General features: G+C 51.6%; 3 protein-coding genes across 3 annotated transcripts; 2 read left to right on the top strand and 1 right to left on the bottom strand.

The window, feature by feature from the left end:
• The first annotated feature begins 1,150 nt into the window (after nt 1-1,150).
• LOC141479035 (arf-GAP with dual PH domain-containing protein 1-like) lies at nt 1,151-7,834 on the top strand. The gene is made up of 12 exons (XM_074168017.1): nt 1,151-1,215; nt 1,345-1,507; nt 2,484-2,614; nt 3,504-3,595; nt 3,686-3,768; nt 4,506-4,618; nt 5,347-5,493; nt 5,933-6,016; nt 6,360-6,422; nt 6,940-7,011; nt 7,487-7,718; nt 7,806-7,834. Exons 2-12 carry the CDS (start codon nt 1,414-1,416, stop codon nt 7,832-7,834), a joined length of 1,140 nt encoding a protein of 379 aa, XP_074024118.1. The 5' UTR covers nt 1,151-1,215; nt 1,345-1,413.
• A 3,379-nt stretch (nt 7,835-11,213) lies between these two features.
• Nucleotides 11,214-12,443, top strand: LOC141479570 (urotensin-2 receptor-like). The gene has a single exon (XM_074168813.1). The coding sequence runs from the start codon at nt 11,214-11,216 to the stop codon at nt 12,441-12,443; it is 1,230 nt and encodes a 409-aa protein (XP_074024914.1).
• Nucleotides 12,444-14,878: 2,435 nt separating this feature from the next.
• Nucleotides 14,879-18,412, bottom strand: LGALS1 (galectin 1). The gene is made up of 4 exons (XM_074168563.1): nt 18,276-18,412; nt 16,969-17,048; nt 15,463-15,634; nt 14,879-15,086 (listed from the first exon to the last, which is right to left on the bottom strand). The coding sequence occupies exons 1-4, from the start codon at nt 18,282-18,284 to the stop codon at nt 14,943-14,945; spliced, it is 405 nt and encodes a 134-aa protein (XP_074024664.1). The 5' UTR covers nt 18,285-18,412; the 3' UTR covers nt 14,879-14,942.
• Between the last annotated feature and the right edge of the window lie 886 nt (nt 18,413-19,298).

Raw genomic sequence — 19,298 nt, 5'->3', positions numbered from 1 at the left:
GCGAGGGGACCCCGAGCATCACCGGCGGTGGGCTGTGGGGCGCAGGAAGAGCACGCTGGGGCCACTGCTTTGGCTGCGGGGCGATGCGAAGGAGCAGAGTGGGGCTGGTAATCGGGTCCTCTTGTCCCAGCGGTGTGTGACGCCTGTGTGTGTCCCATCACCTAGTGAGGGGTAAAGTGAGGGGTAAAGCTCCTAGTGTGCTTTTTTACCCCCAGGCTGGGACCAGGAGAGAGAAGTTGCTATGGTGGACCTTGCAGGTGTCTGCTGTCAGCCCTTGCATCCAGCCTGGGGCGGGCATGGGACTCCTCCAGGCTTGGGTGCCTCCAGCTTCTCTTTACCTTCCTCCTGGAAGAAGGCTCTTGGGGCCAGCCTAGCACCCGATCTCTCACCCTGAGACCCAGTTTGCTACTCCTCCAACTGTTTTATATCTGCATCTCTTTAATAAAGGTCGTTCCTCCAAATATTTAACATCTGCGTTTCTTCAATAAAGGTCTGAGAGTTTATATCAAGCTATTGTCACTGCTTGGTGACACCTGTCAGTGACACCTGTGCTGCTCTTAGCCCAGGGAGGCAAATGCAGGGATGGCTCTGACACCGAGTCTCCAAGGCGCAGGACCTGGCTGAGCAGCCATGGTGTCTGTAGTTGATGGCAGAGACAGGTTCCAGCATGAGTAAGTGGGGGCACCAGGACTGCCGTCTTCTTGGCTGCTGGCTTGAGTGACTTTGGCTGAACTCTTGAACCTTCCTTGCCCTCCAGTGCTCACCCTAAAAGTGGGTGTAATGCTTGCATGGTGGCCAGCTGACTTTGGTGGAAGTTCCCGAAGATCAGCGGAGACAGCCAAAGCCACCACCCCCAGCCCACAGCGTGTGACAAGCCCTGACACTGCCTGGTGGCCACTGGTCCAGCCCACAGAGCATGACAAGCCCTGACACTGCCTGGTGGCCACTGGTCCAGCCCACAGAGCATGACAAGCCCTGCCACTGCCGGGCGGCCACTGGCCCACGGCCGCCTGGCCTTTATCAGCTCTCTCACTGCTTACGCTCTTTTCCTGGTCTGTCCTTTCACCAGCAGAAATGCGGAAAAACCAGTTCTGTGGTTAATTGCTGCACTTCCCTCCACGCCCATGGGGCAGGTCTTCTCCTCCTCCTCACTCACAGTCTGGGTGCACTTCAGCCTTCAGCCCCTTAGTCCCTGCCTCCACTCAGCCGACTCAGGTGCACCATCAGGCCTCCGCACTCCTTCCATTAACCTCACGGCTTCTCCTGCCTTCCTGTCAGCAAGAGCTTCTGGTGGCTTTCTGGTGGCTCCTTCTCCCTTGGGCCACCCAGAAGGTTGGCCCACAGGTGCAGAAGGCGCAGGCAGCTGCCCTCTCGGTCCAGCCCTGCCCTGACCAGAGGGATAAGCATTCAGACATGATGGCTGGAGGCAATGAGAGGAGCATGAAGGCCCTGAAGGAGGTGTGGAGAAGAGCGGAAAACTCTTTGTGTGCAGACTGTGGGAAGCCAGGTGAGTTCTCGAGGGCTGCTGGAGGAAGAGTCAGAAGCAGGGAGCTGGGGCTGGTCTCTAGCAGCAGCTTGGTGCTGGCCATCTGACTGCGCAGGAGCCTGGGGCAGAGAGGGAGGAGAGGCATTGCTGTCTCTGGATATTCGCTTCCTCTCTCTGGAGGTTGGCAAGGCAGGAGGAAGGAGATGCTGCCACAGCGCTGGTGGGAAGAAGGACAGGAACATGGTAGTGCCAGATGAACAGGGGTGGTGGAGCTGCAGCGTGGGTTGCAGTTGTGGCAGATCTCAAATACAAATCAAGGTCATGCCCAGTCAGGACCTGACAGGAAAGCTCCTGGTGAAATCCAAACTGCTTCAGAAAGAAGGTGTGATTCAGGAGGGCATTGTCTCCTCCGTGACTCAGCTATGAACTGACAACCTGCCACAGGCACCTCAGAGATTTCTTTCCTGAGGGGCTCACCCTCTTGAGAGGGTCTCCAGTTTGAGGTCCTACAGGCGCTGCTAAAAAAAGCCATCTTAAAACTCCCAAAAGGGACATGTAGAGTGTATCACCCAAGCCAAATTAAGACTGGGCTAATTAGTACCATTTTACCTTCTTAAATTCTCCCTGGAGAATTTTGGATTCAAGGCTGGTTTCCACTTCCTGAGCTAAATACTGTTGGGGGGTTGCTGTGTTGCACTAAACAGCTCCTGGAGTCTTTTCCCAGAGGTGGTTTCAGTTTCATCTTGGGTGACCCTTTATGCAGAGGGAGTTCACATAGCACTTTGCAGTTTTTCCAAGGTTGAAGAAATGGTTGAAGCAGGGGGAATGAGGGACTAATAGCTATGCTTTTTCCTGCCTGTACCTTGGGTGTTAATTAACCAGCTCAGATGAAACTGGGGTCACCCAGCTCTCTGTTTCTCTGGACTATGTTCTCAGTTGAGGCATGTCTTCCAGGGGAATTTACCACCTCTAGTCATACCCTTTTTTATACCCTCAGATCCTGACTGGGCATCCTCTACTTTGGGTGTCTTTATATGCCTCAGCTGCTCGGGAATTCACCGCAACATCCCTAGCATCAGCAAAGTCAAATCCCTGAAGATGGACCACTGGGATGATGCTCAGGTGCAGGTGAGATCTTTATCCCCACTCGTGTGTCAGGTGGGTTGGGTCTAGGCCATACACTAATACGTCCTGGGAAAATCAGCCCTCTGGTGTCACATAGTTGGAGATTTAATCTGATACATAGTTCCCTTTGCTGCTCGTGCTCTGGATACTTAAGTGATACCCACTGGGAGAGGGATGATGCACTTGCTTTATGGGTCTCCCTGTGTCCTGCTACTTTATGGCAAATGCAGAGCTCTTGCAACCTATCTTGCCAAGGCTCGGGGTCTTTGTTGCTTCATTTCCCACTCGCCATCACCGTCCAGCTTCAATGTCTCCTCTTGGTTACAGCAGTCCGAGGGGAAAATCTTAGGGAAATCCATGCTCTGAGTAGTTTCCAGATATAATGTGATCTCTTGAGAAAAAATGGCATTTATGGGAACTTGACTTCTCCCTGCTACACCCCATTCAATCCATTAATCTTCAGGGGACTGAAAAAATTTTCCAGAGATCCAAAGAAAATAATCTGTATCTCGCTGCTTTTTTGGAGAAGAGCAAAGAGGTTTGGAATGTCCTCTGGGATGGCATTGCAGAGCTGTCATTGAACTTGGTCTCCCTGGAGATGTAAGGCATGGTGGCAAATCCACTGAATGTGTGTGCACCCAGCCCCATGGAAGTGACATTTATGGCATTCTGTTGATTCGGGTGCAATCAGTGTAACTTCTGAGAGTAGACAAGACCTTTGAGACCCACCTTTCTGTAGCCAGACTTTGCTGGGATGTTGCAATGGGCGGGAAAAAGAATGCTCCATCAGAGCTCAGTGTGCATCTAAGCCCTGTAGTGGGTCAGGAAAAAAAACAGCCCAGCATGAGTCTGCATCAACGGGAAGACACTAACTCTCTGTCTCACTCTGCAGTTTCTGGCCAAGCACGGGAATGCTGTGACGAAAGCCACATATGAGGCTCACATCCCTATTTACTATTACCAGCCAACCTACAACGACTGCCAGTAAGTTGCTGCATACGGAAGAAAAGGGGGAAGGGCCAGGTCTGGGTTCCTCTAGTTTGTTTCTGAGATACCTGTCATCTCTCCCCCCAGAGTGCTGAGAGAACAGTGGATACGGGCCAAATATGAACGCAAAGAGTTCACCGAGCCAGGAAAACAGCTGCCATATTCTGATGGTAAGAGCAGAGCAGAGCATCAAAATATCCTGCCTGTTGCCTTCGCTGGAAGCTTTTGAGCACCATAAGGAGAAAGCTTATAGTGTCAGTGTTGCAAATCCCACATGTAGTCCTGAGAACCCAGCTGGTCCTTACAGGGCATTGTTTTGGGGAAGTTTAAACCATGGGCAGCGTAGGTTAGCACTGCCATGGGTTGCTTCCAAGCTTGGTGTTAATAGCTGGCATTTTTCAAAGACATTTGTTGTCTTGGTGGAGCTAGACCTCTGCAGTAAGGAATTTCTCTCCTGCTGCATGCCACCCCCTCCAACAACAGCAGTTGCCTGTGAAATGTCACTTCCGTTGCTGTGACACAAGGCGCTGGAGCCCAAGGGCCTGCAGAGTCAAGTGGGAAAAATTCTGGTCCCACACCAGGGTCTGCGTGGGCCAGGGCTCTGATATTCACCAGAGAAACGGCTCTCATGCTGTCAGAGGCATTAGTGGGAGCCAGACTAGGAGGTGGGAAGCATCTGGAAATGGCTTTTGGTGACTCTTTATCGGCTCTGCAGGCCCAGGAACACCACCATCTTCAGTTGTAAATCAAGAGGTGAGACCTCTCCTTCTCAGGTGTTTGTTCTCATCAGTAGTCCATCACGTGCTTTATCCCAGAGGTGTGGCTGGGACCCCAGGCTGCATGCAGCTCTCTGATGCCTACCGTGCCTGTGGGGGAATGCTCTAAAAAGTGGCCTTTCTGCTCCTAGGGGTGAAGGAAGGCATCCTCTGGAAGCGAGGCCGTGACAACGGACAGTTCCTACCCCGCAAGTTCCTCTTGTCTGAGAGAGAGGGATGTCTGAAGTATTTCACCAAGCAGGATGTGAGTTATGGTGGTCAGCTCCCACCTCAGTGCATACTCCACCCAGGGCAGCGGGGTCATGGAGACGTTTCTATTTCCTGTGCATATTTCTGAGGTTGCCTTGCTCATCCCAGGCCAGGGGTGATAACAGAAACGTGTCACTGAGGGGAGGGGTCCCCTTCCTACTCTCAGGGTGACATTTTCCACATCACTGCTGATAAAAGGGCTTATCATTCACTTCACCCTTATCCATTTGCCCGGCTATCCTGCACCATCCCTGGGAACAGCCTCACCCTACTGTGAGCCAAGTCGGCAAAACCCTGTTGGTTTTTTTGTTTTGAGGAGGGCTACTCTTCTGCTAGTTGATCTCCCTGAAATGAATGGGGCAAGTGCAAGGATGCTGTTGCAAGGGAGGGAATGGTTTGGGATAAGGAGGAGCAGGAGTGGGGTCTTTCCTTTTGGGGCCAGGTAGCCTTTAAACTGGCTCAGCTGTAAAGTCAGATGCACTCTTAGTGACTCACTGGCAGTTCCACAGTAGCCGTGGCTCAAACCTAAATTGGAGGGGCTGGGCCACTGTTTGGGCTTAAGCATACCACACAGTGAAGGGAGCGTGTGCTACAACAGTTTTGCTGGGAAGGAGCAGTTATTACCTTTTAACAGCCTCTGACCCTGCCTTACACCACTAAGTCAGCTCAGGTCTCTTTCCCACTGGAATTGCTCATGTATGACCAACGCTGTTCTGTTCTCAGGCCAAAGAACCCAAAATCAACGTTAAAATAGATGTCATCAATGCTACATTCCAGCCAGCGAAGATTGGGAATCCCAACGGCTTGCAGATCACCTATCTCAAAGACAACAAGACCCGGAATATATTTGTCTACCATGAAAGTGGAAAGGTATCTTGTTTTAGCATCAAACACTGCAAAGCAATTGAGGTGGTTTGAGAAGCTGCTGCTATTGAATAGTCTGAAGCATGGCTAGGACAGGGGGGGTGTGTGTGTACGTGAGTTGCTGTAGGTAACAAGGTGGGAGTTCTGGCTCTGTTTGTGTGTCTGTGAGAGAGTTTTGCTGCAGGGAGCAGGGCAGGAGCACTGGCTGAGGTGGTTTGTGTGGGAGGAGCTGCCATAGAAGATGTGCAGATGTGCTGCCTGTGCATGCAGGGCATGGAGCAGCTGTGCTGGCTCTGTGTGTGTGTGTGAAGGAGATGCTGTAGGTGCTGGGGAGGGAGAACTGGCTTTGTTTGTAGCTAACATAGGGCTGGGTGCAGCTGGGTGAATTCAGGCAGCTCACTGTTGCTCTGGCTAAGCTTTCTGTCCTGTCCTTTTCCGTTCTCAGGAGGTAGTAGACTGGTTCAATGCCATTCGTTCCGTGCAGTTCCATTACCTGAAGGTAGCATTTCCTATTGCCAGCGATAATGAGGTAAGGCAGCACTAGAGCGCAGTGCTGAGTCTCCCGCTGGTACTCGGTTATGCGATAAAAGAGCCCATTAGTTACTATTAGATCCCTGGGTACAGAAGTGGAAATTGCAGTGCTTAGATAGAGGGGTGAGAAAGTGTGTGTAAAAAGGCCTGTGATGGCCAGAGAACTACCGCTGTCTGCTGCTTCTAGGCACTTTGAAGGCAGAAGTAACTCCTGGCTAACAGTTCTGCAAACATGAATTTAAAAGGCGGCTGAATTTGGGGGAATAGAAGGAAGGGTCGGGGGCGAAAGTGAGTAGCAAAGAAACAAAGAAAAGTGAATGTTACCCTTGCCTTTTTGTCAGATTAAAAATCGTCTGACAAGAAACTTCCTGAAGGAGGGATACATGGAGAAGACTGGTCCCAAGGTGAGCTGCTGTGGGAGAAAAAAAAATCTAACAGGGACCTCACAGAGAGCCTCTCACCTTCCCTACTTCAATGTTTTTCTCCTGCTGTTTCCCCATTCCCCCCTGAATCTTTAGACACCCGTGGGAACAGTGTGTGTGCACCAAGGGAGGGGAGAATAAAAGGAAGGGGAAGGACACATGTGAAAGTAGATGAAGCCAGAGTCCCTGCTTTCTCCCAGAACAACAGATCTCTCTGCATGTGTCTGTGTGTGCCTGACCTTACAGGTATTTAGCGTCTAGATTTCTCCTGTCTCAGCTCTGGGGTCCTTCATAGAAGTCCATGAGTTGGGGACAGCAGTTGGGGACTGAAAAACCCGATACTGATCCTCCCTCTCATCAGCTCAGAAAGGGTGTGGAGGAGGTTGCTGTTAAGGCAGGGGCTTGGTTCAAGCTGTGGGGATGAATTTTGGGTATCCATTTGCATGTCTCGCGGCAGAGGGCACTGTCCCCTTACATATGTCACCTCTTCCCTTCACAGCAGAGAGAGGCTTTTAAGAAGCGCTGGTTCACGCTGGATCACCGCAGGCTCATGTACTTCAAGGACCCTTTGGTGAGGGCGAGATCTGACCTCTGGCAGCCACGGGCAACAGTGCTGAGGGCAGGGTCACAGAGGCTTGAAGGTTCCCCAGCTGCTCTGAATGGACTCTAGGTCTTCCCCTTTCCATCCCACTGTTCATCCCATGCTTTCTGTGTTTGTTTCACTGCCTGCAGGCAATGCGGACACGGAGGGCAGCGGTGTAAAGGTGGTGATGGGGAGGAGGGTGACATGGGGGTTGACATGGAGAGACAGGAGCAGCAGTTCCTCTCTCAGACCTCTCGAGATCTACGCTCTTAAATTTTCCTTTCCTCTGCTGCCTTTGAGCATGGCCTCCCTGCTCTTCTGAATCCCATGACCACCTCCAAATCTTTTTTGCTGCTACATCCTTGGTCCTCACCCACTCTCCTCCTGCCCTTAGGTGCACTGCTATTATTCCCTGGTTCTTCTGGGATTCCATAAACCCCTCTCTTTCCCTCCTGATGTGCAGGATGCGTTTGCTAAGGGTGAGGTGTTTGTGGGCAGCAGAGAGAATGGCTACAGCGTCCAGAAAGGACTGCCTTCGGGGACACAGGGCAACTTCTCTTGGCACTATGGCCTCACCATTGTCACTCCTGACCGGGAATACCTCTTCACCTGTGAGACGGAGACTGACCAGCTGGACTGGATTGCAGCCTTCACTAGTGTCATCAACCAGGCCATGACACCACAGGAATATGCAAGTAAGTGCCTGGATCATGTTTCTTTCCCCTTCTGCCATTCTGGTTCAGGGTATTGCCCTAATGCACCACCTTTTTCCTCCACTACAGTTGAAGCCTACTTCAAGTTTAAGTCCTAGGAAGCCATGTGGGAACCTCACTATGAATCAACTCTACCTGTTCCTGTTGGGTGGGCTGTCAGGAGAGGAGAGGAGATCGATATCAGAGAAACACGGTGCTCTTGAAGCACCCTTTGAAGCACTTTTTTTCTCCATAGAGGTTACACTTTGTTCTGGGGACCAAATTAAGCTGCTTCCTTTCAAGTTCAAGACTTTGTGAGTCTGAATCCTCAGTGCAACCTGTCACTGTTAAATTGCTGTGATCTGACTGGACACTGGCGGGCCTTGCCTGTCAATTGGGCCTTGAAAACTTGGCACTTGCTATGTTGGACATGGGACCTAGCGTCACTCCTGCACGAAGCTGCAGACAGCCACCTACCTTAGGCAAGAAAACAGCTGCCTGCCTGGAGCTACGCCCCAGTGGGTTGCAGGGGCTGCTGGCCTAGGAGAGACAAGAAACGGCTTCTCTGCTGGCAACAGAGATGTGAAATATCTAGATATTTGATCAGTTAGAGCTGTAGTTGAGAAAGGTCACTTAAGTGATGTAATCTAACAACCTCCTGCCATGTGTAGGCTTGAAAGCTGCTTCAGACCACTTTTGTGTGGAGACCTTCCTCTGATTGCTACAGAAAATATTAAGAGACCTGCTCAAAAACAATGTGTGTGTGTATATATACTTATGTGTATGTGGATAATGTGTGTGTGTGCACGTAACAAAAAGTGGTGTGAGGTGGAATACTACCCTAGGGAAGATACTGTGAGGGATATTCATGCCACTGAAGTTCAGCTGTCAAGTTTGAGTCTCTAGTCAAACCAATGGAGAGAGGTTGGGTCTGGCAGAGAGCAGTATATGGTGTGTCTGATACATACTTTGGACTCTTGGTTGACTCTACTAGAGCATAGGGGTTGTTGTCTGAAGTTAATAATACATGGATCTCTGCTCCCTCATTGTCTGTGTGTCAAAGGCCTGGCACTTTCATTCTGCCCTATACATTACATGTGTATATATTGTATATTACATACATATACAATTTTATGCAGTAGCCTGTATGTTCATGTCCTTCTAGTAACAGTTAGTTCTAACCACTAAATCAGCCCATGATTCATATCTTGAAGATCAAAGCTCTCCTGGGAGAGCTGTGTTTCCCATGCTGGAAGGACCAGCCGAGTTCTGCTGATGACTGTACAATCTGATGTGTCTGCAGTTTTACACAGGCAGTGTGAGAGGAGGCATCTAGTGTGTTAAGAGGAGCTAACTGGAATTAATGAGCCAACCAGTATTTTAATTAGCTCCTAAAGAAATGAATAAAAAAATCCCATTGTAATTTATTTTAACTTCCTAAACAACCTGAGCTGCTAACTGCTAAGGCATGAAGTTGTTTCTTGGAAAAAAGCACAGACAAGCAGAGCAAGGAGTCATGGCTTTTCATTGCATTTCCTGGGGCATGTGGACTGTGAATCTTCCCATCAGAGCCAAATGAGCAAAGTCATCATCTCCTACTGCTTCTCTGGGAGAAGCTCTGTGCTGAGACCACCACAACCTGTTGGGAGCACCAACTTCTGGGATGAGAAGCAGCATCCCTCATCCTGCTGTCAGGGCACAATGGAGCTTTCCACCCAAAAATAAATTTTCACTGCAGTTTGCTGATATCTCCTCCTTTGGAGCATGTCTGTCCCAAAAACCAAAGGCCATCGCAAAGCTTGTGTTATAAAATGAAGTGCCTTTTGGTTCTGATAATGTGAAAACGAGGCAGTGAATTAAAAAAAAAAAAAGCTCAAGCCCCATCTAAACAACTTGCATATTCAGTTCTCTGGGAAGAAGAGTAGAGAGCGTGACCCAACCATGCTAAAATTTCATACAGATAACCCAGAGGTTATCTCTGAGCTCTGAAGTTCCCTCTGTCAATGCTGTATGTGCCATACGCCCACTCCTGTGGCATGGTCATATTGATGCTGTTGCTGTTCCATGCAGCACATTACTTGGGAAGGTGCTTGGGTCCTACTGCAGTGAGGGCAGTACCAGTGGGATGCTTCCTTCTGTTTGCTGCCGAGTTATTGCAGCTGGAGATGAGTGGAGGCATTTAACTCGGCCACAACGAAGCTAGTACACTGAGGATACAAAAGAGTGTGGCTGGAGTGGTCTGAAAACCCCTGAGAACTAACAGCAGACCATGTTTGGTAACATGCACATCTGTCTCTGCTCTGAAAATTGTGCCCCACTGTGTCTGTTTCCTGAGACGAATGAGACTCAGATGTGGGTGAAGAGCAGGATAGCATTGAGCACAGAAGTGTGGGGGCATAGGTGTCATGCAGTGATGCCCCGCTAGAAGGCAATGGTGCCTACCTAACACACTTCTGCTCTCTGCTCTGGGCCGATGCAGCAGGTCTTGGGGGTTTGAGGGAAGGAGGGGGAAGGCTTAGAGGAGGAGGATGCTCTTTGGGGAGAGGGAGGAAAGAGTGGGTCTAAAATATCCAGCCCTTTGAGCCTCTAGGAGCTTGCTGCTGTCTGAGGGACAAGGGCGGAGCAGGGCCTGGTTGTAGTAAATGTGAGATATCCTGGCATCAGGTGGGCTTGCTTGCAAACCTGGGGGCTACGTTCATTATCTGCACCTCAAAGGCTCCTGATGTCCTTGGAAGGGAGTGGGGGACAGGCTCTTTCAGCCTGGCCTGGAAAAGGGGCAAGGAGAGCAGTGTGGCAGCTCCCTGCCTATTGCATTTTCAGGGCTGGCCCTTGTTTCCCTTCTAAAGCCACAGTGCGATGCTTTCTACCCACTGCTGCATTACGGAGTCTTGTCTTTTAGTTATCTCCTCTTTCAAATGAGGAATATGGTGCAATGGGAAATGGGAAAAAGAAAAAGAATGAGAAGGAAGAGGGAGCTGGAGGAAGGTGGAGGAAGGCACTGGGGAAGAAGGAGCATGTCTGTAAGAAAGAGGAGGGAGCCAGCATGGCTCCTCAGCTAGTGGCTAAGAGCCCAGTATAAACTGGGACTGCATTCGCACCGGTGTGTGAAGCTGTGAGTCAGACACATTCTTCAGTGCAGTGGGCAAGGCGACTCTCCAGGGGCTGGTTCAGGGGGGAAGAGCCCACTTCTCCAGAGTCTATCTGAGCAGAGGACACAGACCTGGGAGAAGAAATCTATTTTTCCACCGAGTCTGCTGGTTTCCTTGGGCCCAGCGAATGCTGGAGAAACAGCAAGCAAGGAGCCGGGGAAGACCAGAGACGTTTCCTCCTGGCTGGCAGAGGTTATTTTGCACCTATCCATCTTGAAGGGGAGGGAGGTGTCCCCTTTTCAGCCCTTCAGTGGTTAAGGAAAACTACTGGACAGAGCTTGCGATGGACAAGATCTGGAAAATGGACTGGGCGTCTGGAGGTGAGGAATAGACATCTCTGGAGTACCCTATGTCTGCTGAACTCTCACCATTCTTCCCCCTCGTGTTAAGGCTAGACGTGTCCCAGCGAGGCGGGGGAAGGCAGAGGGAAGGAACTGACAGCCTGAATTGCTGTTGCTCGCCCTACCCAAAGATGTCTTGTGATTCTTCCCCCATCAGCACAGGGCCTGGAGAGGATCCCAAGGGTGGCAGCTTCTTGGAAGAAAGCAGTGGTGGGGGTGACAGCAGTAGTGTCCTGGGAGGGGACAGCCCGGTCACAGGACCACTGGGTGCAGTGCTGCTGATCATGTGCCTCACTGGGATGGTGGGGAACATCTACACGGTGGTGGTGGCCTCTGGCAGGGTGGCAGGCCGCTCAGCAGGCTCCTTGGGGGTCTACGTGATCAACCTTGCCCTGGCTGACCTCCTGTACCTCTCCACCATCCCCTTTGTGGTCTGCACCTACTTCGCCCATGACTGGTTCTTTGGAGATGCAGGCTGCAGGCTTTTGCTCAGCCTGGACCTCCTCACCATGCATGCCAGCATCTTCCTCTTGACCGCCATGAGCCTGGAGAGGTACTGGGCGGTGGCCAGGCCGCTGCAGGCCAGGTGGGCTGGCAACGCTTACCGCAAGCTGGCCAGTGCTGTCCTCTGGCTCCTCTCGCTCCTGCTTACAGCCCCCATGATGGTGATGACCCAGCTGCGGGAGGGGGGCGGCCCCCACAAGCGCATCTGCATCCCCACCTGGACGCCGGCAGCCTTCCGGCTCTACCTGACAGTGCTCTTTGCCACCAGCATCCTGGCACCTGGTGTGGTGCTGGGTGTTGTCTACACCCGCCTGGCCCAGGTGTACCGGTCCTCCGCCTGGGGCCCAGGGCTACCAGTGGCTGGCCGGACCCCCTCCCGGCGGCTCTTCTCCAGGATCGCCGCCATTGTGGTGGCCTACTGGGCCTGCTTCCTCCCCTTCTGGGCCTGGCAGCTGGCCAGGTTGTACTGGGGTGAGGGTCTGGGCATCACTCCCACTGCCCAGGCCTACCTCAACTTTGGCGTCACCTGCCTGGCCTATGGCAACAGCTGTGTCAACCCTTTCCTCTACACCCTGCTCGCCGGCAGCTACCGCCGTCGCCCTGGCCACAGTGGGACGAGCACGGCACGGCCACCAGCACCCTCCCAGGAGGCCACAGCAGGCCCAGTGGGAGGCCACAGCATCCCCCCAGCTACTGGGGAGTCATCAGGGTCTGTGGGGGAAGGCGAGGGGTGAGCAATGTCCCAGGTTGGGAACATCTCCCAGCCTTTAGCTGGGGTTGAGTGGAGAAATAAAAGTCTATCACCTTCCGTGCCAGCGTGCAGTGTCTTCCGTCATCGTTGCGGTACATTCCCCTTCGTGCCTTCCCCTTTGCAAAGCTGCTCACCCTCCTCATCTGTGGGGAGGATGTGTGTCTCGAGGATCCTGACTCCATCCTCAGGTCCTTCAGCCCTTGCACGCCAGCCTCCACCTTGCGCAAGGTGGGGAGTGGGTGGAAGGGAGCAGTCAGCCTTGATATATCTAAATTATACATCTGGGGAACCCTCGCCACCCCTCACCTCCTCGCTAGCAACTGGCTGAGCCATAACAAAGTCAGGACAACAGTGAGTCACAGATTTCACAGGACCAGTGAGTCACTTCAAGAAGCAGCCACGCTAGCAGGAGACCTGAATAAGGTTCAGCCTCTTGTGGTAAAGCTTGCACTCAGCTTTCTTCCCCCACTCTCCACGAAAAAATCTTTGAAGAGTCTTTCTAAAAAAAGACTCCAATGTGCAGTAAAGAAACATTGCGAGATTGCTCTGAAGTACAGCTTGGGGAGGTCAGAATATTTGCTCAGCTTTCAAGATCAGCCCACCAGTGGCAGCTGCAAGGAGAAAGCTCCGCAGTATGTCCATCGTCACAGCTCATGGAGGGGGCCATCGCCAGCACTATGGCCCTGCTGTTGTTGAGGAAATCCCCAACTCTCTGGCCTACCAAATGTACCCCAGTCTGCCAGACTGTGTGAACACCACTGCATAAACCAGGCCAGGTCTCTTGCCTTGAGGCCATCTAGCCTAGCATGGCTCACTTCCATACAGCTAAACTTGCTTCTCATCCCCAGAAAGGATGGCCTCATCTATATCACCCTATAGGAAGAGGTCCCAAGCTATGCTGTCTCCCAGTCATGTCTACACACAGGGAGGCAGTGCTAGATATCCTGTTCACTGTCATAGATGTAGCCCTAAAGAGCAGGATGTGATCACCCAGACCAGGCTGGCTTTGGGCAGTACAGGGCTTCAAGAAAGATCCAGCTGCAGAGCCTCATGGTGCCTGTACATCCCAAATGTTCCTGCCTCCCTGCTCAAAAGCCCATTTTGAGCCCTTGTCTCCAAGTCCTCTCTCTCTTCCTCCTTAGCTTCCCTCTACACAGGTACCTGAGACACAGGACCTGGCAAAGCCTCATGAATTACGGAACAAACCTAGGAGGTGCTGCTGGCACAGGAGCAAGTTCCTGTGTTCTGCCTGCTCTGCAACTGCTTAATGGGAGTAATTGGCCAGGCCTGCAGGGAGTCCTTGTAGGACACCAAATAGTTTGTGCTTTGTGTTGCTCATGGCCAAGCCTGGAAGTGAGGACCCAGAGATTGGGTTCTTCTATCCCAGGCCTATGTGGCAGCTGCTGTGTATTGTGGAAAGGGCAGCTCCCACCTCTCCTATACCCACCAGGCACAGCCTGCCTAACAGCAGTAATAATTGCTACCAAAGTAGCATTAGACTAGGAGAGCCCCCAAGGCAGCTGCTGGCTGACAACTTGGGTAACAACCAGTGAGAACTATACTGTAGCACCAAACATGCCTCATCATCTTCAGTCTCCTCAGAGGCTAGCCTCAGGTTAGACTGAGAAGTGCTTAGGCTCATTTGGGCTAATATGGGTGAAGGGGTAACAAAAGCATAATGGACAAATCCTTAGTATCCCACACCCCAGATGGGCATTGTTACCTCTCTCAGCTCTGGAAAAACAGACAAGGCATGCACATAGGGCAGAATAAAACTAGACCCCTCCAGGTTACTGCCTTTATGTGCCACATGAGCTATGGTCCAACAACATTTGGGCTTCTGCAGCTATTGGAAGAATGGATTTGGATGAGGAGCCCAGTGCATGCTCTGCCACACCCAGCAAGGCATCCTTTTCTACTGCTTTCCCCATGCAGCAGCAAGAGGTCCCAAGAAGACACAGGAGATCTAGACCAGCCTCTACAGAGGGGTGCAGTGCAAAGCTAGTACAACTGAGAACTTTCTCCTCACTGTGTGCACCACTAGGTTTACCTAGCACAGCAACTCAAGGCTGTCTGAGGCCAGCCAGGGATGCTTAGGTGTGGTTTTTTTTAATTCAGGCAGGGTAAGGTGTCAGTATAGACCTCAGGAGCAGGAAACGTTGCCTAAGGGACTCTTCTACTCCCCCAACTAATCACATCTAGCCCCACTGTTTCCTCCTGAGACTCTCCCTTAGGCTTTTTACCTACTGCCTTCCCAGGCTTTTGACCCTCCTCTTCATCCATGACTTTAAGGGGCAAGGCTGTCACAATCCCATCCACATGTTGTAACCAAGCAGTTGGCCACCCTCCTCCCCCGACCCATCCAGCAAGGTGACCAACCCATGCGGACTTGCAGTATGAAACATTTTGAGACTAGGTAGACCAAAACTCTTATTTATTGATTGCTTTTTCTGTATCTTTGATATGGAAGTGTCAGGGGAAGTTATTCCCAGCTGAGGGACTGGAGTGTGAAGTCCCCTTGTGTGTCAAAGTAGTCAAAGACAGCAAGACCAAGCCGGTTTGGGAATGTGAACTGGTGGCCCGGCAGGTGAACTGTCACATCATTTTGGTTGACGCCGAATGTGATCTGCAAGACAAATGGAAGAGTCAGGGAAAGTTTCTGTCAAGATATGCCCAAGCCCTTCCCTTCTGCAGCATTGCTGTGCCACCCTCCACCTTGCAGGATGAGCACACTCAGCAGCATAACCTGCTCTTCGACAGCAGGAGTGTTATTCTGGTCTCTCAAGAGATACCTGCCCAGTTCAATAGTGACATCCATCCGAGCTAGATGGAGCTTGCATGTTTGATCCTCACCCTCCATTGCTGCTCTGAGCCCTGGATAGTGGCGTGGGCCAAGCAGAAGCCAGCCACCTCCTGTACTGACAGCTTCTGCTGTTGGGTGCCCTGTGCCAAACACCCTCCCTTCACCAGGTCATGTACAGAGAGTGCAATCCAGGCCTCACCTCTGCTGCGCCACCCTTCTGGAAAGGGAAGACAGTCTCCCTGTGCTCTGCACCCCACTCTTCCACCTTCTTTGAGTTGCACACAATGGTGTTCACATCACCATGAGCATCAAAACGGGGGTTGAAGTGAAGCCCAAGGTGGGAAGCATCCTTCCCCAGATTCATCACAAAGCTGCAGAGAAAGAAGACATCAGTGTTGTTTTAATCAGTACTATGGTAGCATGTTGCTCATTACCATGAATGTCACTGGGTCTGTTGCTTCAAGCCCAGCTGAGAGTAACCCATTCCTAAACTGTACAGCTTCCCTAAAAAGATGGTGCTGTGTCAGTAAGGGGTACTCTCCTCTGCTAAGGTGATAGGGTCCCACAGTGCCATCCCTGGGAGAGACACCACTTAGTTTCCACAAAGCTTTTAGCAAGAGAAAGGCATTTACAAGCCTCTCAAGGGAGTTATCCTGCACCCAAACCAGCTTCCAAAGTCAGTTGCTGTTCACAGATTTCCTTTCAGCCCCAAACAGTTAGCTGGTGCTGCACCCTGCCTGACAGCCACCGCCTTCTCCCCACACTGCTGGGAGCTGAAATAATTACCATGTCATTAGCTGTCCCAAAGCATCTGCAATGGCAGTGGGAGGAAGCAGATTTCTAGCCCAGTGTCCACCTTGCCTCCAGGCCTCTAAGTCAGATGAGAATAGAGGACGCATATTATTTGGCAAGAGAAAGCTCAGAAGGCTTCGCTCTGACACTACCAAACTTCAAAGGCACTGGGAAGAGTTGGGATGTTTCCTGTCCCAAGCTACTAGTGCTGGTACAGCAGCTATGGGCTCCACCTTACCCTTCAAGAGACTCCACCAGCCACAGACCTGCTCAAGGGCTGGGGGCTGCTGCAGAGGCTTCCCTGGGTTCCCCAGCCACCCTGATCACTGCACATTTAGCAGCTTATTTCCACTTAGGCCCACCTGCCCTCTTACAGCTTTCCTTCCCCACCAGCAGCTGAGAGGCATCTCCACTGGGTGAAAGCAGACTTCAACACCCTGAGACCCCCCAGTGCAACATGTAGCCTTTCCATTTGCACCACCAGCTGGAGCTGTGGCTCAGAGCATCCATGACCTCCCAGCTGCTTGGGCCACAATCTCCTGTTGCCCAGTGGAACAGTGCCCCTTCTCTTGGGCCATCTTCATGCAGGAGAGAGGATATGGCTCTGAGGACGGTCTCAACCAAATCTCAGTATAAACACAGCTTTCATTTCCTTTACACTGCACTGGAGAGGATGTGGTCACTGCCAGTGCGTGCAGCTAGAGCTTCACATCTGCTTTGGCTTAGCCCCTTGGCAGTAGAGTTCATCTGCAATATGCATTAAGCAGTGACTCACTGGGAAGCTCTGCTGGTGTTAACCCCTTTCAGAGCTGGTTCTCTCCTACCCAAGAGAGGGATTCCTTTTGTCTCCCACCAGCAGAGGACAACTCAGTGTGGTGCCTTGGCCATGCCTGAGGAGCACGGCACAACTTACCTCTTGGCATTTGGTGCAATTTTTCCCTTGACAGTGAGGCGCTGGCCAGGCTTGAGACCCAAGTTGGTGCATACTGGTCCCTGAGGAAGGAAGAGGCAGAGACATTAGGCTCAGTACCTGCCAGCTCACTTGCTCTGACTTGGCAGCTCTCCCTGCTGCCTTGCAAGCCAGTGCATTGCTTTGGACCGCTGGAGAGACAGGGAAGCTCCCCTCCCCCAGGGCATTGCACCAGGGACATCCCAGAGAAGTTGCCCCAGTCACATGGGACATGTGCCTGATTTCCCAACCTTTATCCTGCTGCTCTCATCAACATATTTGTATTTCACAGGGGTAAAGTGTAAGTACCTGCAAGCTCTCATCACACCCACCCTGTCCCAAACACACCCATGTGCCTTGTGGGTCTCACATCATCCCACACAAGCCTGGCTGAGCAGCAATGGAGCCTCCACTCCCTTCCCCTAGCTTGGATTTGAACTTCAAGCCTTGACAAGGTCCAGGAGCTCAGATGCTTTATTCCCCAGCTCCCAGGGGCTTGGGTTTTTTTTGTAGGCTCAGCATTTGCAAGAACATTTTCCTGTTCCACATACGCACCTTACCCCACCTTCTCTCTAGGAGAACTAAGATACCCTGGTAAACCCATATGTCCCCATTTCCTATCACAGCAGAAGCAAGACCCAAAAAGTATTAAGAATCTTTTCCCCATTCCACTTTAATACATAAGCTTGCACTTGGGACACTCTGTGATTAATTTATCTTTCATTAGGCTGAGGATGATTAATCAAAGTGCAATCACTTTTCTGACACAAGCATCTCCCCAGCAGCCCTTGACACTCACAGAAGGACACTTCTGTATAGCACATTTCCTCACAAGAAAGAGAAAGGATGATTCAGTGACTCATGAAAACTTCAGCCAGCAAGCAAGCAGCAAGGCTGCCCAGAAGAGATGCTCAGAGAGCAATAAAAATTACTGCAGTTGCTTCCCCAGAGCAGAGCTGCTGTAAAACAGGTTACCCCGGCTTGGGAGCCAGCCCAGCAAGGACCACCCATGTAACCTCCCCAAAGGGATCCTGCAGGGAAAAAAAACCACTCCCACCAGAACAAGAAATAGCAGTCAGCCCTCTATAATGGATGCAGCAGAGATTCCCCCTCCCCAGCAGCAGGCAACCAGCTCTAGCAGACCCTCTGACACAGGGGCTGACGAGCAAGTGGAGGAGGACAGTGCCCTCACACCTTCCCCACAGTCCAGCTCCATCAAGCACCACCTCCAGCAAAGCTACCCCTGCAGCCCCGTCCCTTTCTCTACTCACACAAGACATGGTGCTGCTCTGCAGGCTAGTGCTCCTCTCCACCAAGGTGCAGGAGTCCCAGGCGAGTAGCTGAAGGAGCCCCACCCTTGCCTTTAAATAGATGGAGAGTTGACTTGTCCCAGCCCTTCTCCACCCCACTTGCCAATCAGCCAGAGGAAAGGGTGGGAGGGGTTGGTTTTGGGGGGAGGGAGGACCTATCAAGCAGAGTTGCCTCCTCCCACCCTCACCCAGGCTCCTCTCCAGGATGCTAAACCCAACCCTTCCAAGCAGGCTGCCGGCCACTCCAGGAGGAGATCCAGCTGTGTGTGGCCATGAAGCCAATGGAAAATAGTTTTACAATGAGTGTTTTACTATCCAAGGCTTTTATCCCACACAGAAAATGGTCAGAGGGATTGAGACTTGGTGGGAAGGATCTGGGAGGGGAGCTGGGCTCTTCAGCTCTGGCTAAATCAGGAGCAGAAGAAATATCACTGAGCGCAGAGTACCTTAGAAACTCTTTGTGGTCCAGGTGAAACCCCAGGAGCAGATGACTGAGGCTGGATCCAGGGTCACCCAGCTGCACTATCCAGCCTTACTGTTCCCAGAGGCTGCCCAGCTGATGACCCAGCCCTTAGCATCCACTCTTGTAGGTACGGGAACCAAAGAAGGGAAAATAGTCTTTATTCTGCAGAACCTCTAGAAGCCCTCAAAACCATGCAGTTTGTCTTGGCTGTAGGGCACAGTAAGCCAGGAGGAAGCTGTCTTGGAGGGGTGGGGAGGGATTACCCAGGAAAGCTCAGTGCCTGGTTCTTGCATCTACCCTGGACACACCTCGGGGATTGAGGAACAAGGGGATGGGGGCAAAATGCTCTATCACAATAAACCATAGGATCTATATGTCTTTTTTCCACCTCTATGTTCTCTTTGTGGCAAGTATGATTCACTCTGGGTGAAAGGATTCCTTTGGAAAAAGTTACCCAATTACTACATGGCTCAACTGTAATTACACTGAAAGAGGAGGGAAAAAATTCAGGCAGTGGGCCA

The sequence above is a fragment of the Numenius arquata genome, chromosome 2 (genome assembly GCF_964106895.1).
Source record: "Numenius arquata chromosome 2, bNumArq3.hap1.1, whole genome shotgun sequence".
Classification (NCBI taxonomy): domain Eukaryota; kingdom Metazoa; phylum Chordata; class Aves; order Charadriiformes; family Scolopacidae; genus Numenius; species Numenius arquata.
Note: the sequence above shows the minus strand (reverse complement) of the source record. Positions and strands in the feature narration are given on the sequence as shown.

Bases quoted from the DNA above. Each gene is read 5' to 3' on its own strand.
- LGALS1 (XM_074168563.1), bottom strand. The intron at 15,635-16,968 runs GTAAGTTGTGCC...CTTTCTCTGCAG, and splicing joins ATTGCACCAAATGCCAAGAG to CTTTGTGATGAATCTGGGGA. The intron at 15,087-15,462 runs GTGAGGCCTGGA...TTTGTCTTGCAG, and splicing joins AGAAGGGTGGCGCAGCAGAG to ATCACATTCGGCGTCAACCA.
- LOC141479035 (XM_074168017.1), top strand. From the start codon at position 1,414: ATGATGGCTGGAGGCAATGAGAGGAGCATGAAGGCCCTGAAGGAGGTG. The intron at 2,615-3,503 runs GTGAGATCTTTA...CTCACTCTGCAG, and splicing joins GGGATGATGCTCAGGTGCAG to TTTCTGGCCAAGCACGGGAA. The intron at 5,494-5,932 runs GTATCTTGTTTT...TTCCGTTCTCAG, and splicing joins TCTACCATGAAAGTGGAAAG to GAGGTAGTAGACTGGTTCAA.
- LOC141479570 (XM_074168813.1), top strand. From the start codon at position 11,214: ATGTCTGCTGAACTCTCACCATTCTTCCCCCTCGTGTTAAGGCTAGAC.